The 19,877-nt window shown below is 38.1% G+C and overlaps 2 protein-coding genes across 3 annotated transcripts; one reads left to right on the top strand and one right to left on the bottom strand.

The window, feature by feature from the left end:
• Positions 1 to 459: 459 nt before the first annotated feature.
• Positions 460 to 8,487, top strand: METTL5 (methyltransferase like 5). 2 transcript variants are annotated; one of them, XM_011221366.3, is made up of 8 exons: positions 463 to 685; positions 809 to 960; positions 3,152 to 3,266; positions 3,634 to 3,815; positions 5,151 to 5,233; positions 6,020 to 6,071; positions 7,935 to 7,984; positions 8,385 to 8,487. In XM_011221366.3, the coding sequence occupies exons 2-8, from the start codon at positions 852 to 854 to the stop codon at positions 8,421 to 8,423; spliced, it is 630 nt and encodes a 209-aa protein (XP_011219668.1). In that variant the 5' UTR covers positions 463 to 685; positions 809 to 851; the 3' UTR covers positions 8,424 to 8,487. The 2 variants fall into 2 exon arrangements, with proteins under 2 accessions (XP_034510602.1, XP_011219668.1); XM_034654711.1 differs by lacking the exon at positions 809 to 960 and having other exon boundaries at positions 460 to 685.
• Positions 6,909 to 19,083, bottom strand: SSB (small RNA binding exonuclease protection factor La). Its single transcript, XM_002916501.4, has 12 exons — positions 18,931 to 19,083; positions 17,175 to 17,249; positions 13,645 to 13,748; positions 13,216 to 13,390; positions 12,059 to 12,166; positions 11,852 to 11,952; positions 10,780 to 10,851; positions 10,417 to 10,459; positions 9,861 to 10,001; positions 9,295 to 9,481; positions 9,047 to 9,178; positions 6,909 to 8,579 (listed from the first exon to the last, which is right to left on the bottom strand). Exons 2-12 carry the CDS (start codon positions 17,238 to 17,240, stop codon positions 8,488 to 8,490), a joined length of 1,221 nt encoding a protein of 406 aa, XP_002916547.1. The 5' UTR covers positions 17,241 to 17,249; positions 18,931 to 19,083; the 3' UTR covers positions 6,909 to 8,487.
• Positions 19,084 to 19,877: the final 794 nt, after the last annotated feature.

Genomic DNA, 19,877 nt, shown 5'->3' with positions numbered 1-19,877 from the left:
TTTAGGCTTCTCTGACATCACCACCCTGTGAGTGTTGAGGTAAGTGACACAGGTGACCTAAAGAGAGGAAAACAAGTGTAAAATAAAATAGGGCATGCGAATGCCCAAGGAGGCAAAGGTGAGTGGCAACTGTTACTTTTTGAGAGGTGCCCGTGAGACAGGAGACAGGAAGGGACACACCCGGCCTTAACACCAAGTGACCGTGACTTTAACCGTCACTTTCACCTTCTTTCTTCCTCCATCCTTTGAGGGTCTGCAGGTACTCAACGAAAGCTAGAGAATTTGGGCCCTGTGACAGGCGGTGGAGGCCGGTTCCGTAGCTTCGAGAAGGGAGGGTGCTACAGGTCGTGCGAACCCGGCCGGGATAGGGGTGGATGACGCTCCGGGGTCGCCGACGGAACCCATGCGCGGGGCCGCGGTTGCAGCTCGGCGCGGGGCTGCTGGGCGGAGGACACGGGCGCGCGTGCGTGGCAGCGCTTCCGGTCCCGGTCCCTGCGCGATCCGTCGCCTGAAGTTCCCGGACGCCGCTGGGGGAATCGTCCGTCGACTTCAGGCCAGGCCGGGGCCGCCGCGGTCTCTCAGAAGCCCGAGACCGGCGCGGGTTACCCTTGAGGCGGGTCGAAAGCTGGCCGAAGACTCCGCCCGCTGCTGGAGCTGGAAAGAAAGCAGGAACAGCTTGGGCTAGGTGTGCCCTTCGCTCCCTGCCTCCCCAGCCCGCCTCTGGCCAGTGGAGCTGGAAAAGGGGTGGGGTCGGGGTGGGGTTGAGGGGAAATGGGGGGAGATGCAGGTTAAATGAGTTTCTCTGCAGATCCAGGGCCGTTAAATCCGGCGAACTCACACTTAAAAAAAAAATGAAGAAATTAAGGCTTAAGGAACTAGAAAGTCGCCTGCAACAGGTGGATGGATTCGAAAAGCCCAAGCTACTTCTAGAACAGTATCCAACCAGGCCGCACATTGCAGGTAGGGCGGCTGGTGACCACGTCTTTGCTTCCCCGGGTTTGTCCTATCTACTTAGGCCATAATGAAAATAGAACAGTTATTTGAATACAAAGAACGTCTAGAGGAATTCTGCACTGAGATTACATAATCATGTTAGATAGGGCTTCCTTGACACCGCAGCTAAAGACAGCCCCCACCCCCGCCGCTTTATTGTTTCACTGCTTGCTTTCCTGCATACCTTTTAACACTGTCAGACATCGTTTTAATGTGTTTGTTTCTCTCATTACACTATAAATTCCTTGAAGGCAAAGAATTTGTCGGTCGTGTGTTCACATAATTCTGTGTTTAGAAGAGTTCCTGCTACTGGTTAGGAGTTTAGTACACATTTGCTAAATAAGAATCAATTTTCTATTGCAAAGAATTGCAAGTGCAAGGATTCCTGTGCTATATCCCTCTCTAGAATGAATACTAGAGTTGGCAGCCAAAAGACTGCGTTTAACAAATCCAGAATAGGTGCTATAAAGATGAAGATGCGTTTCAGTTTTTAATGATCTGAGAGTCATCAGTGTTGCTTGATGCAAGAGATTGATACTGGGAGTACAGGAGACAACACAGGAAAAACCATTCATATTTAGTAAATGTATTGCCAAAGTCATTGAGGAGTCTTGGGAAAATTAATTTGGGAATCCCTCCCAGCTTCAACATAGTTCTGTTTCTAAGCAGCCAATGAAAGTATTTACCTGCACTTAACACCAGCATATTGTCATAATTCCCACCAAAAACTGGCACAAAACTCAGTCTGAGTTAAGACCCGTTTTCTCAATTTAGATGATTTCTTTAGTGTATTCTGACTGTACGGTTTCTTAGTGAAGTCTAATTTTTTAAAAAATCCGTTGTTCATACTCAGGGTGTAGCATGCACATACATGGATGTGCTAATTGTTCGAGATACCAGGTTCGAAGTCACTAACACCTGCAGCACTAATTGGGACAGCAGTCAGACTGAGATATCCCTCTAATTGTGTGGATTTTTCTTTTAAGATTTTATTTTTAAGTAATCTCTACACCCAGTGTGGGGCCGGAACTCACAACCCTGAGATCGAGAGTCGCATGCTTCACCAGCTGAGCCAGCCAGGTGCCCCTAATTGTGTTTTTGATAAAACCTCTGGGTACTAGGTCATCAGTGATGGCCAGTAGTTCTTGCTGGTTCACATATCCACAGGGAGAGATGAGTGGTTTAATTCATGCTTAACTTTTAGTATATATCCCAGACCTTTGTGTATTTGAAAGAACCCTTTCTGATCTCAGCAGCTTCTGCTCTGCTCCTCGCTTCTCATTAGATTATGAATATATGTATCTGTAGATCATGAGTATATGTGTCTGTATTGTGGATATAGGACTTTTCCCATTCTAGCTTGCAGTTAGGGTACCTGTGTTCTGGTGACAAACTTGTCAGAAAGTTCTGGGCTATTTTAATGTTAATGTTTGTTCAATATTAGTGGTTCCCAGACTTATAGATTTCACAGATCAGTAAAATTTTAAAACAGTTTTGGGAGACTGACTGATACAGGGTTGCCAAGTTTATATTTTGACAAGGAAAGATATTTTTAAAACGTATTTACTCTTACCATCCTTCAAAAATGTTTCAAGATCAAAGAAAGAACTGGTATATAGGTGTGTGAGACAATATTTTGAGCAGGCTGAGGAAAAAACTTTTTTTTTTTAAAGATTTTTTAATTTATTTATTTGACAGAGATAGACAGCCAGCGAGAGAGGGAACACAAGCAGGGGGAGTGGGAGAGGAAGAAGCAGGCTCACAGCGGAGGAGCCTGATGTGGGGCCGATCCCAGAACGCCGGGATCACGCCCTGAGCCAAAGGCAGACGCCCAAGGACTGAGCCACCCAGGCGCCCCAGAAAAAACATTTTAACCTTATTTTTCTCATTTTATTTCAAAATTTTTGTCATTCTTGGCATTGTCACCAGAGTAGTTTTTGGGAACCACTGGTGTGTGTTATTGTTCCTTCTGGGGCCTCTTACTACATACCAAGATATTATACGTTGTTTTTTGTTTTTTGGTTTTTTTTTTTAGTAATCTGGAACACCATGTGGGGAGGGAATAATGCAAGACAAGAAATTGCATTAGTCATTTACATGAATTGGATTTTGGTCATCAACTTGCTCTTATTCCCTAATATGTTTTTTGATCTTTTAGCATGTATGCTCTATACAATCCATAATACATATGATGACATTGAAAATAAAGTGGTTGCAGATCTAGGATGTGGTTGTGGAGTTCTTAGCATCGGAACTGCAATGTTAGGAGCGGGGTAGGTGATCCTGTATATAATGTTTGGGTATAGGGTGGCCGGAATAAGAAACAAAAATAGGATTAACTAAATTAGATTTATGGGACTCTACAGTATGAGATGAGGGGAGCAAGAATCTGATACTGAGTACATTTTGAATGAGCAGACGGTAAAACAAAAAACAAGTGTGACAGCAGCTATCAGATGCCTCCCTTTTATACACACCTGAATTTCCAACCCCTGCCAGGTTGGGAAATCATGCTGTTGCAAGGCAACACTCACTCTTACTTTGCCAGTTGGGTTAAAAAGGTATATGGTTTTGATTTTGTTATTGTTTTGCTTTGGGAGCTATAAATAGTCATTCTTTGTGTGTGTTCTGTATTTATAGGTTGTGTGTTGGATTTGACATAGATGAAGATGCGTTGGAAGTATTTAATAGGAATGTGGAAGAGTTTGAGTTAACAAATGTTGACATGGTTCAATGTGATGTGTGCTCATTATCTAACAGAATGTCCAAGTCATTTGATACAGTAATTATGAATCCTCCCTTTGGGACCAAAAATAATAAAGGTTAGTAAAAATTCAGCTGTACTAATGTATGTGTAGCAAAGCAAGTTTTAAAAGACATTTTCTTATTGTTTAGGTTAAATGATTTTATCACTGTTCATTAAATACAGTCTTTTAGCTGTGTAACTACTACAATTTCAGTTTGTTTAATGAATGTCTAGGAAATTGACTTTTTCAATCTTTGTTTTCACCTGTTTGTACTAAGTGAATAGTCTTTTTATTAATTTACTATTTATACTTTGCTTTCAAGAATGATTTACCTAACCCTTATAATTCTGTAAAGGATTTTATACTTTTAGAACCTCTTTTTAATCCCTTAACACAATGAGGATTTCAACATGTGTTCATCAGTAATAGTGACCGACTGTGGCTATTTATCCTGTGTATGCTATAGGCAAGGAGGATTAAAAAGTCTGTGAGAGGAAGACATGAATAGCCTGTTTTTTTAAAGATATATTTGAGTGTGAGCTAGTGAGGGAGGGTGGGAGAGGGGCAGAGGGAGAAGCAGACTTCCTTGGGGGAGGGCACTGGCCATGGCTCCATCCCTGGACCGGGCGGATCATGACCTGAACCTAAGACAGACACTTAACTAAGCCACCCAGGCACCCCAAAGTGATGAACAGTTTAAAGAGTTATCCCTCCTTGGGGCGCCTGGGTGGCTCAGTCGTTAAGCGTCTGCCTTCGGCTCAGGGCGTGATCCCAAGAGTTCTGGGATCAGGCCCCACATCAGGCTCCTCCACTGGGAGCCTGCTTCTTCCTCTCCCACTCCCCCTGCTTGTGTTCCCTCTCACTGGCTGTCTCTGTCAAATAAATAAAATCTTAAAAAAAAAAAAAAAGTTATCCCTCTAGCTCCTGCCTGATTCTGATTACTACTCTACCTATTCTCTTCTCTCTTGAAAGAGTTGTTAATTTGGAACATTAAAATTTTTACTTTAGCCTTATTTAAAGAAGATAGTATAATTCTGTTTTATTCTATCAGCCTTAAAAGATACATATTTTACTTTTCTTTTTATTTATTTGAGATAGAGCATGAACTGGGGGAGGAGAGCAGGAGAGGGAGAAGCAGGCTCCCTGCTGAGCAGGGAGCCCAATTCAATGCAGGACTCAATCCCAGGATCCTGGGATCATGACATGAGCCAAAGGCAGATGCTTAACCGATTGAGCCACCCAGGCTCACCCTATATTTTACTTTTTTGTACCTTGTCTCTTTTCAGGAAGAATTTGAAGTGTCTGTTTTGGAATTTGGGAAAGAAAGTTTTTCAATACCTGGTAGTCATTTAATCTTGCTTTGATTAACAGGTATAGAAAGCAAATATGAGCTTTTTCTACTCTTAACAGGGACAGATATGGCATTTCTGAAGACTGCTTTGGAAATGGCAAGAACAGCAGTATACTCTTTACACAAGTCCTCCACTAGAGATGTAAGTTCAAATCATCATGATATTGTTACTTCAAAATTCATGACAGTGTTTTAAGGATTTGCTGTGTATACTAATTATCAGGGTATCTCTTTCTCCTCAACCTTTTAAACATCTGGCACTTAGAAACAATTTTCCCATTAACTAGCTAGCATTTGTGATTAGTTTTCTTCCAACCTATATAACTTCTTCGTCAAAGATTTGCTCAGGCAGGAACTATTACCAGGAGAGACTATAATTCAGAAGAGGAAGTGTGGTATAGCTAAGGTTACAATATGTCCTAGTTTGCCTAAGTCCTGGTAGTCCCATCGTCCCTTTATGTACATAAGGGAGGCAGTAAGACCTGACTTTTAAGAACACTGAGACTGAAGCTAAACTAATCTGAGTTCAGAACCTCCCTCTTTCATTATTCTTGCCAGCAATATAACATATGGGAGTGTAGAAGATATATTCCAGAAAATTGGGTGTATTTTTGTCAATACAACAGTGATTAAGGACATAGACTACAGAGCCACACTACGTAGGTTCAAATCCAAACTACCACTTCCCTGTGTTATCTTAGAGGTCGAGGTATTTGAGTTCAGCTTCATCACCTATACTGTACTCTTATATTGAAATGGCTTGGTTTCTTATTTTCAAAATACTACTAATCCAGTTGAAAATATTTTAAGAGTCTAAATTCTAATGATATTTTAGAAGCTTAAAAACTTAATATGAAGTATTAGCAAAAAAGCAATTCTCAAAAATTATTTTAAAAATCAGCTCACATTAACATGTTGTTATCTTCAGCATATTCAAAAGAAAGCTACAGAATGGAAAATCAAGATAGATATTATTGCAGGTAAGACAATTTTTAAGTTTCTCACACAATATATCTAAACCCTAATTACTTAAGGTCAATAATACATTAGCTCAACCAGAATTTTATAGGTGCTAAGAAAAGATGCATAGAACATGTTTTCAGGGGCACCTGGGTGGCTCTGTCAGTTAAGCAGCTGCCTTTGGCCCATGATTCCAGGGTCCTGGGATCAAGCCCCTTGTCCCCTTCTCCCTCTGTCTCTCCCCGCAGCTTGTGTGCTCTCTCAAATAAATAAAATCTTTTAAAAGGGAAAAAAAAAACACGTTTTCAGTTTGGCAGAATGTGAGGGGTCGGTAATGGGTTGGAAATGAAGTAAAGACAGGATATCAGTGTCAGGGCGCCTGGGTGCACAGTCGTTAAGCGTCTGCCTTCAGCTCAGGGCGTGATCCCAGCGTTCTGGGATCGAGCCCCACATCAGGCTCCTCTGCTGGGAACCTGCTTCTTCCTCTCCCACTCCCCCTGCTTGCGTTCCCTCTCTTGCTGGCTGTCTCTGTCAAATAAATAAAATCTTAAAAAAAAAAAAAAAGGATATCAATGTCTGCCTAAGACTGTCCCAATTTATGCATTTTGCTGAAAATTCCTAACAGCACCCAAGTATTTGGTCACTTCAGGCTCAGACAGAACAACATAGAGCATCATAGTGATATAACAGCTTGGGCTTGGAGTGGGTCAGACCTGTTTGAAATCTGTTCATGGAAAATACCACCAAATCATGCCTGATTACCTTTCCATTTCAATTTTCAAATTGTCCCTTGAGTCAGAGAACATGAAGCTTTTTTCTTTTAGTGGGGGCTAGGATATAATCATCCACACTGTAAGTAAATGTTGGATACATTTTTATTAGCAAATTGGGTAATATTCACAAACATCAAAATGGGAAAAACATATACCTAGAAACTAATGATAATCCAAGTAATTCTGAAGGCTGAAGTAAGAGTACAATAAGGGGGAAATGTTCTTTATTTGGTAATAAACTGACTAGGATTAGCACTGTGGTGTTAACCATATAACTAGTCCTATTCATAATTACTAATGTAATGTGGAAGTCTGTCAGTCCTCTTATTTATCCAGGATTGTCATTCCTTACCTAGCTTAAGGTATTGTAACATGGAACCTGGAGCACCTCAGAAAAATTCCAAGTATACCAAGCCAGTGCCTTGCTACTCCAGATGTGGTCCTCAGACCATTAGTATTGACATCCTTTGGGAGATGAGACTTGCAGAATTTCAGGCTCCACCCAGACTTACTGAATTGTAATAAGCATTTTAAAAAGATTTATTTGAAGGTGATTTGATTACACATTAAAATTTGAGAGCTATAACCTATAGAGAATTTATGTTGCAAAATATGAAGGATAGGCAGTCTATTGCCATCCCTCTGAAGCTGATGAGTAAGTGTGGAGAACCTACATTATTTCTTAGAATAAGAAAAATGTATTTTCACTTGAGAGCTTAATAGGAAAGTAATTAGCTACTTACTATTAATATTAAAATCCAAATTTTAAAAACAAGCATGATTATTATGATTGCTAGCCATAGATTAAGAAATTAGAAAGGTACTATCATCTTCTGGCCAACTATTATCCTTTCAAATTCTTCCCCATAACCTCAAATTTTGGCATAAATGACCAAAATAGCAGAAATGCCAACCTCAGTTAGCCATGGCTAATCTTGGGAATATATCAAGTCAGTCTCTGGATAAGTTAAAGTGACAGGTCTGAAGTGTTCCGCTTACCAGGGTTAAGTACTTCCTTAATTTTGTTTTATTTTACATATGTGTGTGTATGTAAGTGATTTTTGTATATAGCAAATGAATTTTTATTCTTAGATGGCTTTTGTTTTATAGAGCTGCGATATGACCTGCCAGCATCATACAAATTTCATAAAAAGAAATCAGTAAGTCTCTTGATTCTGGCTTACCTACATTCAGTACTGAAGAACTTTTCAATAAGTAATTATTTGCAATGTTATAAAGTTGCCTGAGTAAATATAGAAAGCTAGCCTAGGATATAGAATAATTATCGATGGGGATAACAGCCAATATTCTGGTTTAAGATATTCTTTCTCAAATGCTTTAGGCACAAAAATAAAAAACTAAGTTTTTGCTCTTTTTATATAGTAGATATTTTATTAATTTGTACTAATACATTTTCATATTACAAAGGCAATTTAGTGGAAGAGTCTTTCGATATTTGAATAATTCGAAATAACACAAACAGAACTATACATTTAAAAAAAATCTTCATTTGGATAACAAAAAAAGACAAGTTAAACAAAAAATTTTCCTTTCTTACAGGTTGATATTGAAGTGGATCTAATTCGGTTTTCTTTTTAAAAGCCTCTAAAGACAAAAGCAGCTTAAAACCTAATTAAGATGAATAAAAATTTTTTTTACTAAACTACTGGTCTCCAGCACCATTTTCTGTTTTCTGTTGTTTTGGTGTAGGTTCTTCTTCTTTGTCTGTTTCTTCTCTTGCTCTCTTTACTAGTCCTATACAATAACAGAATTTTTATTAAGTTCACTATATAAGCATTACTCTTTCAATACTGAGCATAATTAAAAATAATTGTTTAAAAAGCAACAACTTCCTGGGGCGCCTCGGTAGCTCAGTTTCATTAAGTGTCTGCCTTAGGCTCAGGTCATATGACGATCCCAGGCTCCCTGCTCAGTGGTGAGTCTGCTGCTCCTTCTGCCTCTGCCCACCCCCCACTCATGTTCGCGCTCCTTCTCTCTCAAATAAAAAAAAAGCAGCAACTTCCCAACACCAATAAGAAGGCTTTTCTTTAGTACAGATCTTCTACTCTCTAAGCTTAGCTTCCAAACATCTTGTTTTCCACTTGTAACACAGGATAACTTGTGTAAATCATAGTCCAAGAATATCACTTATACAGAAGGTGAAAAACCACACTGCTGTTCTTCCCCACAAATAATTTCTCTTGAAGGTACCAAAAACTTACCAGATGCACCATTTTGATCATGTTCCTCATCACTATCAAATTTAGTTTTCTTGCCCTGAAACTGTACTTTTCCTTTAGCAGACCCAGTCTGGGCAGCTTTATTTCCCTTTCCTTTTCCTTTAAATCTGCGACCTATAGAAACATAATTGAGAAATCCATAAGAAATGTTTTAAATCTCTTGTCACAGTCTCTGAACAAGCAAATGAGTTAAAATCACCAATGGTCAAAGACAAATCAGAACTAATGACCTTTTGACTTCCATTTGTTTAGAGATTCTTGTTGATCTTCTATGATTTTTTTCAGTGCTTCCTTTTCCACATCTCCTTCTAGTACTTCCCACGTCACTTCTTTGTTCCTTAATTGTAGGTTACCATTATTTGCATCTTTGGCTTTATCCAGTGCTTCCTTAGCTTTTTCTTTAAAAAGAATTATCCCCTATACCAAAGACAAACAATGAAAACCACACCCTTAAGGTTTTTTTTAGTTCCATAGTTAATTCCTTTGCTCAAAAATTTTTCCTACTTTGCAAATCTTCTCTGCCATTATCAACTTCAGTGAATTATAAATGAACTTCAGGAAATTACCACAAAGTTTGCAGTCACTAATACCAACAGTTATTCATAGCATAATTCAGAAAATATCAGACATTACATCCATGATGGCAGTAACAAAATGGAAAGTAAATGACCACGTTCATTTACTTCATAAACTAACATTAATAAAAAAAATTGTTTCTACTAATGTTGTCTTCTAAAAGTTAAGTTTCTATGGATTTTTAAACTGATTGCTAAAAAGCATTTGAATGTTTCCAAACCTCTTTTGCTCCTCTGACAAAGTCTATCCATTTTATTTCACCATGACTTGAGAAAAGGATGTGCAAATCTTCTCTACAGGTCTGATCATCTAAGTCTCCTGAAAATTTCAGCAAGCAGCCAATCTTTTCTTCTAGAGATTTCTATAAAAACATACAAAGCAATAAAAAAGTTTCTTAAAAACAACCACAAAGCAGAAATGGCTTAAGCCCCTCTATACCCAATACATGGAAAAAGCTAGAAACTTTTAAATGCTATTTTAAAGTAGTTTAACAGTTAGTGCATTTTCCTATGTCATCCCTTGTTCTGCAATGGCTTCTGATTTTAACTTACTTAATTTCTTCAACAAGTAATATTTAATTAGCTATGTATTAGTTATTATATAAATCTAGTTACTAAGTTTTTTCTCTGGATAGGTAATGATTTTGGCAGTATTATTGGGCTACGACTTTAGTACAATGACAACTATAGACTTACATATTTGCTTCAGAAAAGTCCTCACTTTTTTATTCTCATAAATTTGAAATATAGCTTTGGATATCAATAATATATACTTACCATTTCAGCATTTTCTGCTAACTTTTGTTTTTCTTCTTGCTCTCTACAAAAGAAATGTTAATTAGAATGTTTCCATTTACTGCATGAGAAAATTAAATCCTGATAAAGTTAACCTTGATCATGATCACACACTGCTTAATAACCAAAGCCAATCGTTAGGTTTTCTGATTGCTCATGGCTAGAGTGCAACACAATGTGGCTCCCAAATTATCAAGGCAGCTTAAGATCTTAATGTTTCGCTAACAAAAGAAAAGCCTACTGCTACTTATTTCAAAACTCATCAAGTTCCACTTCCCAGAACCACTAACTCTATCCCTGTGTTAAAGCTTTAAGGAATTAAAACAACTGGCTCAACGTACTTACTGTTTAGCTCGTAATTTAGCTTCCACTTTATTTTGCTTTCTTTCTTCATTTTTCTTTGCAAAGTAATCTTCCCTAAAGAACAAAATACAGGGGCTGAGTTCTTGAGAACAAAATAAGACTGCAAATTATTTTGGATGATTTCAGCACAGGAAAGAATATTACACTATCAACATAATTACCTAAAAATTCAAAAGATGCCAAGGAAATTATTTATTTTAGTAACAACTTAACTAAAAAACAATTCACATTTCATAGAATATATACCTTTTAAAAGGTGTACTGCACAACCATCACTACTATCTAATTTCAGAACAAAAAGAAACCTGATGTCCATACCAATCTGATTGATTTTATCATTCATGTATAGGAAAAAAAAGTAAACCAGGATTTATGTGAATAACTTTCTGTAGAATTTTCTACAGTGTTACTTTCACAAAAGGAGAAAATTCTACAATCTCTGAAACCCAAGAATATGAGCAATTATGAAAATCACGTTAAAAAATACTTTTGAGGGTTAACCTTAATTATGTGATTCATCACAGTACATCTTTAAGTCTCAGGTTTAGTACATGGCACTTAGAAGATTATATAATGCGAGTACGGGACAATGGCCTAAATTTATCAAAAAAATGCTCTGGTTTGTTCTAATTTTTGACCCATACACATTAAAGAACGTGGTCCAAATCTATATTAAATAATCCTTTGTACTGAACAAATACAGGTATATATAGACTATGAGAAATAACGACAGACTGGAAATTGGACAGGGATTGATTCTCAAACCACACAAAAGCCCAAATTTTACTATCTAACTTGATCATATGTATTAGATGCAAAAAAACCCCCTAAACTTAACCTTCATTAACTGTTAACAGTAAAAAGGTATTAAAAAACACTTCCTTAAGGTCTCAAAGGACCAGTAGTTTCCACTGAGCAAATTTCAAGTGTTCATCAAAGAATGCTCAAGGATTCTAAAAATAGTGTCCTTACAGGGGATGCTCTTCAGATTCTGTATCCTAGTGTGTTAATTCCATATAACTAAGTGGCCAAAATAAGCAACATAAAGACTTACTTGAAAAGTATTAGCAGGTCTGTGTCTTTATACTTCTGGCCAGGGGCGTCAACAAACTTCTTAGCAGATTCAATACTATCAAACACAGCAAATATTGATCCCTATTAAAAGGGGAAGAAAACTCTTTTTAAAAATGTCCCATATATTTTTCAACTAGAAAAAGCTGTGACATCATACAGAAAAGTCTGTAACATTATACAACCATACCTTAAATGCTTTGTGTAATGTTCTTCTCATCTGAATATTTAGTACTTGACCTTTATCTTCTAACCATTCTTTTATGTCATCAAGGGTTGCATCAGTTGGGAAGCCTTTCTGTGAAGAATAGAAAAGAAATGCACAAATGCATTTTCAGGTAAACAATTTATCAGAAATTCTGATTCATTTTGTCTTGAAACCAAGCCAGGATATACACATCTATCTATATCTATCTCTGTCTCTGAAATGTTTAACAGCGCTGGCTAAGAGCTGAGCCACTGTTCTCTAGTGCAATGTAAGTGACTTATTTGGAATTTGCTTCAAAATAATCCACTTGGGGGGCGCCTGGGTGGCTCGGTCAGTTAGACATCTACCTTCGACTCAGATCATGATCCTGGGGTCCAGGCAATCTCTCTCTCTGCCCCTCCTCCTGCTCCTCTCTCACTTGCTCATTCTCTCGCAAGTATCACTCTCTCCCTCAAATAAATAAATAAAATCTTCAAAATAATCCACTTGGGGCAGAGATAAAACTATATCAATCATGTGTTAACTGTTGAAGTTGGATAATGGTACATTATATAGTCAATCTACTTTTGTATGTCTTAATTTTCCTGAATGAAAAAAAATCTACTTAAAAAATTCATGCGCTAGGGGCGCCTGCCTGGATGGCGCAGTCGTTAAGCGTCTGCCTTCGGCTCAGGGCGTGATCCCAGCGTTCTGGGATTGAGCCCCACGTCAGGCTCCTCCGCTATGAGCCTGCTTCTTCCTCTCCCACTCCCCCTGCTTGTGTTCCCTCTCTCGCTGGCTGTCTCTCTCTGTCAAATACATAAATAAAATCTTTAAAAAAAAAAAATTCAGGCACTAAAGAAAATTACTATCAAGTTTAGCTATTGACAAATAAGTTGACAGGCACTGGGTGCTTACAATATGCCCAAGATTTTGTACAATGTTATACAGGTTTTCCCATTAATTCTCACAAAAGTTCTATAAAATAAAAAAATATGATCTCCATTTATGAAGATAAGGCTTAGCCAGGTTAAGAACATTGCTCAAGAATACACAGTAAGTGGTAAAGCTATGATTCCTGAGTCCTTATTCTTATCCACTCTACTAAGTTTTTTTCTAAATAAGATATTTAAGATAATATGTGTTAAAGCCCCACTTACAATATAAACAGATCTGTTTTTTACATCATTCTTATATTCATCAGTCACTTCAGGGAGGGGTTTGCTTGGAGATCTTCTGATTTTAGTTTTATCTTCACTTATTTCCATGAGTTCAGCCTTTGATTTGCTCAGTGCCTCCACTATTATATTAAAGTCTGTTGTTAGACGGTTTAACCTGAAGAATATATATAAAAGCATTGTAAAACTTAGTGGTAGCACCTGTTTACAGAAAAATCTAAAGATGATTAAAAAAGGTTTTTACTGGGGTGCCTGGGTGGCTCAGTTAGTTAAGAATCTGACTCTTGATCTCAGCTCAGGTCTTGATGTCAGGGTTGTGAGTTCAGGCCCTGTATTGGGCTTCACACCCAGTGTGGAGTCTACTTAAAAAATAATAATAAATAAGATAAAATAATAAAAAAAGGTTTTTACCTATTGAATTTTATCATTATCTCCAAAGGTACCCAGCCTTCATCCAGTTTGATCTGTTCCTTTAAAAATTTGTCTCGTGGCAAATTGAAGTCACCAAAATAATACTGCAAGATAATAACGTTATATTTCAGAGCACTGTACAATATTGACTCCACTCCTGGAGTTTTTAATTACCATTACATCACCATGTTCTATTCTTTAAAAAATACAATAAACATTTTCTCCTAAATACATGATAAAAAAACATTTATAATACAAATTAGCAGAAAGATAAAACTAAAAATTGATTACTGAAACAATGTAATTAGCAGATATGTCAATAGACTATCAAGTCTTAAATAAAATAAAAATATAGTTAAGGATTTAGTATGTGAAAAGCCTCTTGTTTCAAATCAGTGTGTAAAGAAGAGACTGTTAAAAGAACTGGAATACACTGATTAATAACTCTAATTTTTACAAATTAAAAAAACAGGTGAGCGTTTAATTCAAGCATAAAGGCACTCTCAGTATAACAGCAAAAAAGACAAAAACAAAAAAACTATACATGAAAAAACTCAGGTGTGACTACTTGGAATCCCAAAAGTAACATAAAAAGTAAAAGACAAATAAAGAAGTTTGTTAATAATTCTTATAAATCAAGGGAGAAGAAAAAAACCCTGGAAACCCTAATAGAAAAATGGGTAAAGGACATAAAAAAAAATTACTAAAAATAAGAAGAAATGCAACTTAAAGCAATGAAATAGCATTTTTCACCTAACAAACTGGCCAAAATTCTAAAAACAAGAATACCTAGTATTGGTCTGAACACAGAGAAATGGTCATGCAGAGGGAGATGTAAACTGGCAATAAGAATCAAAGGTTTTTAAAAACGTGCATAACCCGAGCCGGTCCATCTCTTTCTAATGAATTTTACCTTAAATCAGTAAACATGTTTACTAAGATTTATATATAAAGATATTCATCATGAATTAGCCACATGCAGAAGAATGAAACTGAACCATTTTCTTACACCATACACAAAAACAGACTCAAAACGGATGAAGAGACCTAAATGTGAGACAGGAATCATCAAAGTCCTAGAGAACAAAAGCAGCAACCTCTGTGACTTCGGCCACAGCAACTTCTTGTTAGACACATCTCCAAAGGCAAGGGAAATAAAGGCAAATATGAACTATTGGGACTTCATCAAGATAAAAAGCTTTTGCACAGCAAAGGAAACAGTCGACAAAACCAAAAGACTACTGAAAGAATGGGAGAAGATATTTGCAAATGTCTTATCAGATAAAGGGCTAGTATCCAAAATCCATAAAGAACTTACCAAACTCAACACCCGAAGAACTAATAATCCAATCAAGAAATGGGCAGAAGACATGAACAGGTATTTCCCCAAGAAGACATCCAAATGGCCAACAGACACATGAAAAAGTGCTCAACATCACTCTTCATCAGGGAAATGCAAATCAAAACCACAATGAGATACCACCTCAAACCAGTCAGAATGGCTAAAATTAACAGGTCAGGAAAGGACAGATATTGACGAGGGTGTGGAAGAAACGGGAACCCTCTTACACCGTTGGTGGGAATGCAATCTGGTGCAGCCACTCTGGAAAACAGTACAGAGGTTCCTCAAAAAGTTGAAAACAGAGCTACCTTCCGACCCAGCAACTGCATTACTAGGTATTTACCACAAAGATAGAAATGTGATCCAAAGGGGCACCTGCACCCCAATGTTTGTAGCAGCAATGTCCACAATAACCAAACTATGGAAAGAGCCCAGATGTCCATCAACGGATGAAAGGATAAAGAAGATGTAGTATATTATATACAAGAGACTACTACTCAGCCATCAAAAATAATGAAATCTTGCCATTTGCAATCATGTGAATGGAACTAGAGGGTATTATTATGCTAAGTGGAGTAAGTCAATCAGAGAAAGACAATTATCATATGATTTCACTCCTATGTGGAATTTAAGAAACAAAACAGAGAAGCACAGAGAAAGGAAGGGAAAAATCAAGATGTAATCAGAGAGGGAGACAAACCAGAAGAGACTCTTAACCACAGGAAACAAACTGAAGGTTGCTGGAGGGATGGGGTAACTGGGTGATGAACATTAAGGAGGGCACATGATGTAATGAGCACTGGGTGTTATATACAACCGATGAATCACTGAACTCTGCCTCTGAAACTAATAATACACTATATGCTAATTAACTGAATTTATATTTAAAAAGAAACTAATTTAAAAAAAAAGAGGAAAATGCTAATGTAAAATTGGATTAAACTTTTCTCTCTGTTACGCTGATCTTAAGGCCAAGTAGGGAAACAGCCAATAAAAATAGTGATTTGCTGATTTTTAAAACGAAGGGGGGGGGGAGAAAGGGAAGAAAGGGAAAAGAAAAAGGAAAAAGAACGGAAAGGGAAAAGGAAACGGGGAAAGAAACTAACTAACTAACTGATCATGGAACTGTTATAGCTAAAAAATTAGAAATACCCTACATATCAAATAGGGAATTGGGTAAATTACTGATGACATGAAACTTTACCCTCCCAAAATGCGTCCCATGTTTGATGGGGGAAAAGGAAATAAAAATATTATGTTAGTATGAGCACTGACCACAAAGTGTGAAAGTGTCAAACTTTTGACTTTGATTACTTCAGAAGGACAGAATTTGAGAGGTGGCAGACTGTGGAAGGGACATTGTTAACTCTGTCTATATACAGCTTTGTACTGTTCTAAATATTAAATGAACAGTTTAGTAATTTTTCTTCCCAATTATAATTAAATTAGTACAAAAAGTTATAGCACAGGACATTTTAAATGGCAAAGTGTAACTTAAAAAAAAAAGTTCTGATAACTGCAAAAACTATTAAATAGTATGATCTGAAGTTCCTCAGTAAGAACAGAAAGTGAGGAATTTCCCATGCAGCCATTATCGACACTGTAAAGCTTCCATTTTAATACAATACCTAAGGTAAAAGAAAAAAAAATGCTAAAATGACTGTGAAACAGATACTCTGTTACAAATTATAATAGCCAAGAACTCAGCTTAATTGGGCAGAAAAATCTATTAGGACCTTTAAATAGATAAAGTGTTATTTAACAAGGGAAGGTACTTTACAAAACATTTTATGTTCTCTTATTATGTGCTAGGAACTCTTCTGAATGTTTTACATTTTATTAACTAATGTAATCTTCACCAACAACCTTATGAGGACAGTTTTACTATTATCCTCAGTTTACAGAAGAGAAAACTAAAGCAAAAAGGTAACACTAGTTTATAGAATTACCTTTTGAAATGTTTGTAGGTCTTGGCTTTCATAAATTGGCTCCACTAACACAAAACTGTATACTATTATAAGTTCATCTAATTCCAAGAATCAAAGACAAACCAGATATTTAATACTTTACATGAAACATTTAAAGGGTCAATATAGTGAAATTAAATGTTCCTTCTGTATTTGTTTTAAGGCTCTACATTTCCTTTCAAAGAGCACATTTTTGCAGTTTAGTATCATAAAAACCATACCTCAATTTGATGACATATTTTGGCCTCAAGAGCAGCCATTTTTTCATTATCACCATTTTCGGCCATTGTGGCTATCTGTAAATTTTCCCAAATTGGCATAAAGAGGTTATTATTATTTTTACATAACACTCAAGATTAGAAGAATGTTTTAAAATTATCAGTATCATATTGTTTTCTTAAAAATCAAGAATTTTTAATTTCACAGGTTCAGTTTCTCTAAATTCTCAAATTTCAACCAAAGAAAATGTTGGAATAAGTAATGGAAAATTGAAAAGCTATAGATAATCTGCAACCCTTTCAGTAAATCACTGTTCCACCTCTATAACAAAGCAAGTAGTTACCTTCACTTAGCTGATGAACAAGCTTTCCGCAAAAAATTCCATTCAGCTACTTACCATTTCCAGCTTTAAGCAGATCACCATCTGTCAGTATATTTCTATGCATCTCAGTCCTCTTTGGTATGGGTTGCATTTCTTTTAAAATTAGTCACTGACTTACCAAAAACGTGTTATCAGCAAAGATTAAGTACCATATAACTTTAGAATGAAAAAAATCAAATATGACCATCAGGGTTAGATTAGATGCTGTATGTAAAGGAACATATGAAAATAATTTAAGAGTCTGGGGACACTAAAATAATGTTAAGCGGAGGTTTTGTTCCCTAATTCACCAATATATTGGTTAACCTTATAGCCAGTTTCTTGTTTCACATCCCTGACATTAGCGTTGCAGGAAAACGTAAGGTTGTGAGATTGGTTTGCTAGGGATCACAAACCCAGTCTTCAGATTTCAAATCACTTGCCTCCAGCGCTCTATTAAACCACCCAGTTAGTCACATTTACCAAAGTATATTCATAAGAACTATCTTTGGTACACTTCTTGGAAATCGCTTTATCAACTGTAATTGCTATGCAATAACCTGGATGCACACTGGAAGCTCTTGTAGTAGGGATCTGTATGATGCCATCCCACTACAAAATTTACTCAATCTTACGCACTGTTTTTCGACCACAACCTACGTTCCTAAATTGTTACCATGATCTAGGGCCCATTACAAAGCAAAGGGTGAATGAGATGAATTATTTGGTCCGCACAAGACTTCTTTGGCCTACCCAATTTTGGAACTTCGTCTCTTGAGATACTTTTCCAGAGTGTACAACCAGAAGTGAAATATTACCTACACTGTCTCACTTCACACAGAATCCTTGACGTGAGTGGATAAGGGACACCAAAAACCCTAGAGAGTGACGCCAGAGGAACACCTGCGGCCCCACCATTCCCCGACCTCCAGTTTGTCCCACGGGATCCAAGGAAGCCTCCGGCGATTAACCACCCCCAACCGCCTCATAAACTTAACCAGTAGCCCGAAACGTCTGCCCCGGGAGACACCAGAAGGCAGTGGAGCTAGGAAGTCTTAGAGACGCAAAAGGGATGCGAGCAGCCTCCGTCCGAAGGACCCGCCAGAGCCCAGTCCCAAGGCAACCATTGGCTCTCCTGGGCCCCAGCCTCGTGCGGAGAAAGCCCGGCTCCTGCATTCCTCTCAGAGACCAGGTCTGCACCCCGCCCCGGCCCGTGCCCCTCCGCTCCCAGCCCAGCGCGCCGCCTCGGGCTGCGGCCCACGCGGCCCTCGCCCGGAACCTGCGGGCGGCGGGGAGTGGACGCACCCGCGTGAGACTACAAGGAAATGAAATGCGCCGTCGCCACTCAAAACAGATCCTTTCGTACTTCGTCTCTTTAGCCACCGAGAGTTGCTCACCTTTAAGGTCCCGGTCCCACAAAGCCACGCCGCGCAAACACTAACAGCGACAACAACGTCTCCACTTCCCAGCGCCGCCGGCTGGCCTACCGCGCGTGAGGAAGATGGGGGCCGTCCCGGCAGCCCTCGCGGCCCGAGTGGGCGGGGCTCCGGGTAGACAGGAGGCGGCACGGCGCTCGGAGCTTGCGCGCCGGCCGCTGACTCCCACAGCCCGCGGAATCCCGCCCTCGCGCGGAGGAGGTTGGGTTCCAACGCCCCGCAGGGCGTTGGAGAGTGTCAGGTTAAGTATTTATTGTTAAGCGTTTCTAGACCGCATTTGCATCTACAGTACTTACTTAGGCTTTTCGTGCATATGAAGTATTTGGCTTTTTTTTCGGTATACTTTTAAAAAAAACATTGTTTTAATGGTCCGTATGTATATGCGAACTACATCGTGTTGTGATAGTTCTCAAAATGGCAAGTGAAACTTTTTAAAAATCAGGGATTCGGGAATCTTAGAGTTGAGAAAACAATAGAGGCGTTTAAGAGCTGGGAATCTGGAATCTGATTGCCTGTGTTCAAATAACGGCTCACCTGTTTACAGGCTATGATGTAGGGCAAGCTACTCAACTTCTCTATCCCTTATGTATAAAACGCGGCCAGTGATTACTACCACCTTCTTCATACAGTTGTTGAGCATTAAACGTGATACAACATATACCTTGCTGGGAACTGCATATAGTAGGAGAAGCAGATGATAATAATTTAAAACAAAAAACGTGATTTTGGAAGACCAGAATGCCATCTAGTGCAGAAATCTACTGCCTCCGCTAGGGCCCTTTTCTATTAGTACACTTTTTGCACGATAATTTAGTCACTTAATTTAGAGGATTTTTTTCTTGTGGTGAGGTACTCTCCAATTTTTACCTCAGTTTTCTTGAAAATTTGAGGTGATATTGGTGAAATAG

The sequence above is a fragment of the Ailuropoda melanoleuca genome, chromosome 2, assembly GCF_002007445.2.
Source record: "Ailuropoda melanoleuca isolate Jingjing chromosome 2, ASM200744v2, whole genome shotgun sequence".
In the NCBI taxonomy this organism is placed as follows: domain Eukaryota; kingdom Metazoa; phylum Chordata; class Mammalia; order Carnivora; family Ursidae; genus Ailuropoda; species Ailuropoda melanoleuca.
This window is presented reverse-complemented; position numbering and strand designations above follow the sequence as displayed.

Coding starts and splice junctions, on each gene's coding strand:
- SSB (XM_002916501.4), bottom strand. CDS start 17,240: ATGGCCGAAAATGGTGATAATGAAAAAATGGCTGCTCTTGAGGCCAAA. Junction 10,002..10,416: donor TAGCAGAAAATGCTGAAATG/GTAAGTATATAT, acceptor ATGTTTTTATAG/AAATCTCTAGAAGAAAAGAT. Junction 9,482..9,860: donor TTGTCAGAGGAGCAAAAGAG/GTTTGGAAACAT, acceptor TCTTTGGTATAG/GGGATAATTCTTTTTAAAGA.
- METTL5 (XM_011221366.3), top strand. CDS start 852: ATGAAGAAATTAAGGCTTAAGGAACTAGAAAGTCGCCTGCAACAGGTG. Junction 961..3,151: donor AACCAGGCCGCACATTGCAG/GTAGGGCGGCTG, acceptor TTGATCTTTTAG/CATGTATGCTCTATACAATC. Junction 3,267..3,633: donor ACTGCAATGTTAGGAGCGGG/GTAGGTGATCCT, acceptor CTGTATTTATAG/GTTGTGTGTTGGATTTGACA.